The sequence below is a fragment of the Scylla paramamosain genome, unplaced genomic scaffold (genome assembly GCF_035594125.1).
Source record: "Scylla paramamosain isolate STU-SP2022 unplaced genomic scaffold, ASM3559412v1 Contig31, whole genome shotgun sequence".
NCBI lineage: Eukaryota > Metazoa > Arthropoda > Malacostraca > Decapoda > Portunidae > Scylla > Scylla paramamosain.
Window position 1 is genome coordinate 540,001 of NW_026973696.1, and position 2,500 is coordinate 542,500.

At 37.3% G+C, this 2,500-nt stretch overlaps 1 protein-coding gene across 1 annotated transcript in view; it reads left to right on the forward strand.

Moving 5' to 3' along the window:
* Nucleotides 1-2,377: 2,377 nt before the first annotated feature.
* Nucleotides 2,378-2,500, forward strand: part of LOC135097787 (very-long-chain 3-oxoacyl-CoA reductase-B-like) — a 9,694-nt gene continuing 9,571 nt past the window's right edge. Inside the window, exon 1 of the mRNA XM_063999837.1 lies at nucleotides 2,378-2,500. This exon is cut by the window's right edge and continues 94 nt beyond it. Coding sequence (XP_063855907.1) covers nucleotides 2,450-2,500 — 51 coding nt within the window. The 5' untranslated portion in view covers nucleotides 2,378-2,449.

The window sequence follows — 2,500 nt, forward strand, 5'->3', positions numbered from 1 at the left end:
GAAAATCCGTGTGTCACTTCAACTAGAGCTTTTGGAAACTAATGAAGGTTCTCAAGAGTCTTTCTTCTGCCCATAATATAGAAATCTTGTTAATCTGTAGTTAGAGCCGTAAAAACATCTAGAAAACCAGTGTCATTTCAACTAGAGCCCCTGTTAATAATGACGAAATCTTGCAGAAATTGTTAATCTGTTGCTAGAATCGTAAAAACACCCTTGAAAACCCGTGTCATTTCATCTAGAACCTTTTAAAGAGTGTTTTCCCTGTCAGTAATGCAGAAATCTTGCAGAAATTGTTAATCTGCCGCTAGAATCGTAAAAAGCACCCTTGAAAACCCGTGTCATTTCAACTAGAACCTTTTAAAGAGTGTTTCCCCAGTCAATAATGACGAAATCTTGCAGAAATTGTTAATCTGTCACTAGAATCGTAAAAACACCCTTGAAAACCCGTGTCATTTCAACTAGAACCTTTTAAAGAGTGTTTCCCCAGTCAATAATGCAGAAATCTTGCAGAAATTGTTAATCTGCCACTAGAATCGTAAAAACACCCTTGAAAACCCGTGTCATTTCAACTAGAACCTTTTAAAGAGTGTTTCCCCTGTCAGTAATGCAGAAATGTTGCATAAATTGTTAATCTGCCACTAGAATCGTAAAAACACCCTTGAAAACCCGTATCATTTCAACTAGAACCTTTTAAAGAGTGTTTCCCCTGTCAATAATGCAGAAATGTTGCAGAAATTGTTAATCTGTCGCTAGAATCGTAAAAACACTCTTGAAAACCCGTGTCATTTCAACTAGAACCTTTTAAAGAGTGTTTCCCCTGTCAGTAATGCAGAAATGTTGCATAAATTGTTAATCTGCCACTAGAATCGTAAAAACACCCTTGAAAACCCGTGTCATTTCAACTAGAACCTTTTAAAGAGTGTTTCCCCTGTCAGTAATGCAGAAATGTTGCATAAATTGTTAATCTGCCGCTAGAATCGTAAAAACACCCTTGAAAACCCGTGTCATTTCAACTAGAACCTTTTAAAGAGTGTTTCCCCAGTCAATAATGCAGAAATCTTGCAGAAATTGTTAATCTGTCGCTAGAATCGTAAAAACACTCTTGAAAACCCGTGTCACTTTAACTAGGAGCCTTGGAAAGTAGCGGAGATGCACTGGTTTCAAAATCTGCTTTTTAAACTGGCGTCTGCTGGGAATATGAAGGCTTTTTGGGGACATGAGGAAGGAAGAAGAGGTGGAGGAGAGAGAGGGAGAGGTGGAGTGGGCCAGTGAGGTAGGAGAAAGCTGGGAGGTGGATAAAAAGTAGCCTAAACTCCACGCACTATCTGGCCATTCCCTCCCTCCCTCCCTCCCCCCAACGGCATAGCTTTCTCTTGCAATGTTGCCAATGTTGCTAGTGTAGCGCTGTTTTTTTTTGTGTGTGTATGTATGTATGTGTGTGTATGTTATTGTTATTTTTCATTGTTCTTCTTCTTCTTGTTCTTTTATCTTCTCTTCTTTTTTCTTTTCTTTTTTTCTTCCTCTTCCTCTTCCTCTTCCTCCTACTCATTCTCCTCCTCCTCCTCCTTTTCCTCCTTCTCTCACAGTATTCCACAACATGTTCATAAGTTTGGCAATGAATGAATGAATGAATGAATGAATAAAGAAAAATCAATCTAGCGAAAATGCATCTCAGATTTAGCGTATCAGTAAATTAGCGAAAAGTAACACTTTAGCAAGTTTAGCACACAAGCACACATAGCTTAACCAGACTATTATCTTTTACATTTCAGCGTTTTTGTCACACGTCAGATAACATCGAAAAATAATAGACAACGAGATAAAGATAAGGTGAAGATAGCATAGATAGTGATATAAATGTAGCGGGAACACAGCATCACTTCAACTTAGCTTTCTTCTAACAAACAAGTAATTTAGTAGGTATTCTTAACAAACCATTGAGATTAACAACATTATTAAACACCAAAAAATACCCCAAGACAAACTACGAAACTAAAAAAAATCAAAACTAGTTAATATTAGCGATAGTAGCTTAGACACACACTAAGCGTCAATATAATATGCCTTTCCAAACGAAACATATAAACCCATTAAAAACACACAAAAACACCAATAAACACGGATAAACACCGTAAAACAAATTAAAACACGACAAAATATAAACTAACCAACATTAGCAATAGTAGCGAAAACAAATACTTTCACCAAAAAAAAATATTTACATAAAAACACAAAAAAAACAAATATGCTTACAAAAAATATAAAAAAAAACACAAAAACACACAAACAGACCCAAAAAAACACGCAAAATAAAAAAATAATAAAAAAATAGCAAATAGCGAAATCTAGCAACTTTTCCACCTCGCCTCCCCAAATACAGCTACACTCGGCCAGTCTAGCGGCTTGTATTCGTCTTTACCTGCGGTCACCTGCAGTAGGAGGCTGTGGCATGATGTGGGAGGCTGTGGGGAAGGCTGCTGTGGCTGTGGTCGCCGCCAGG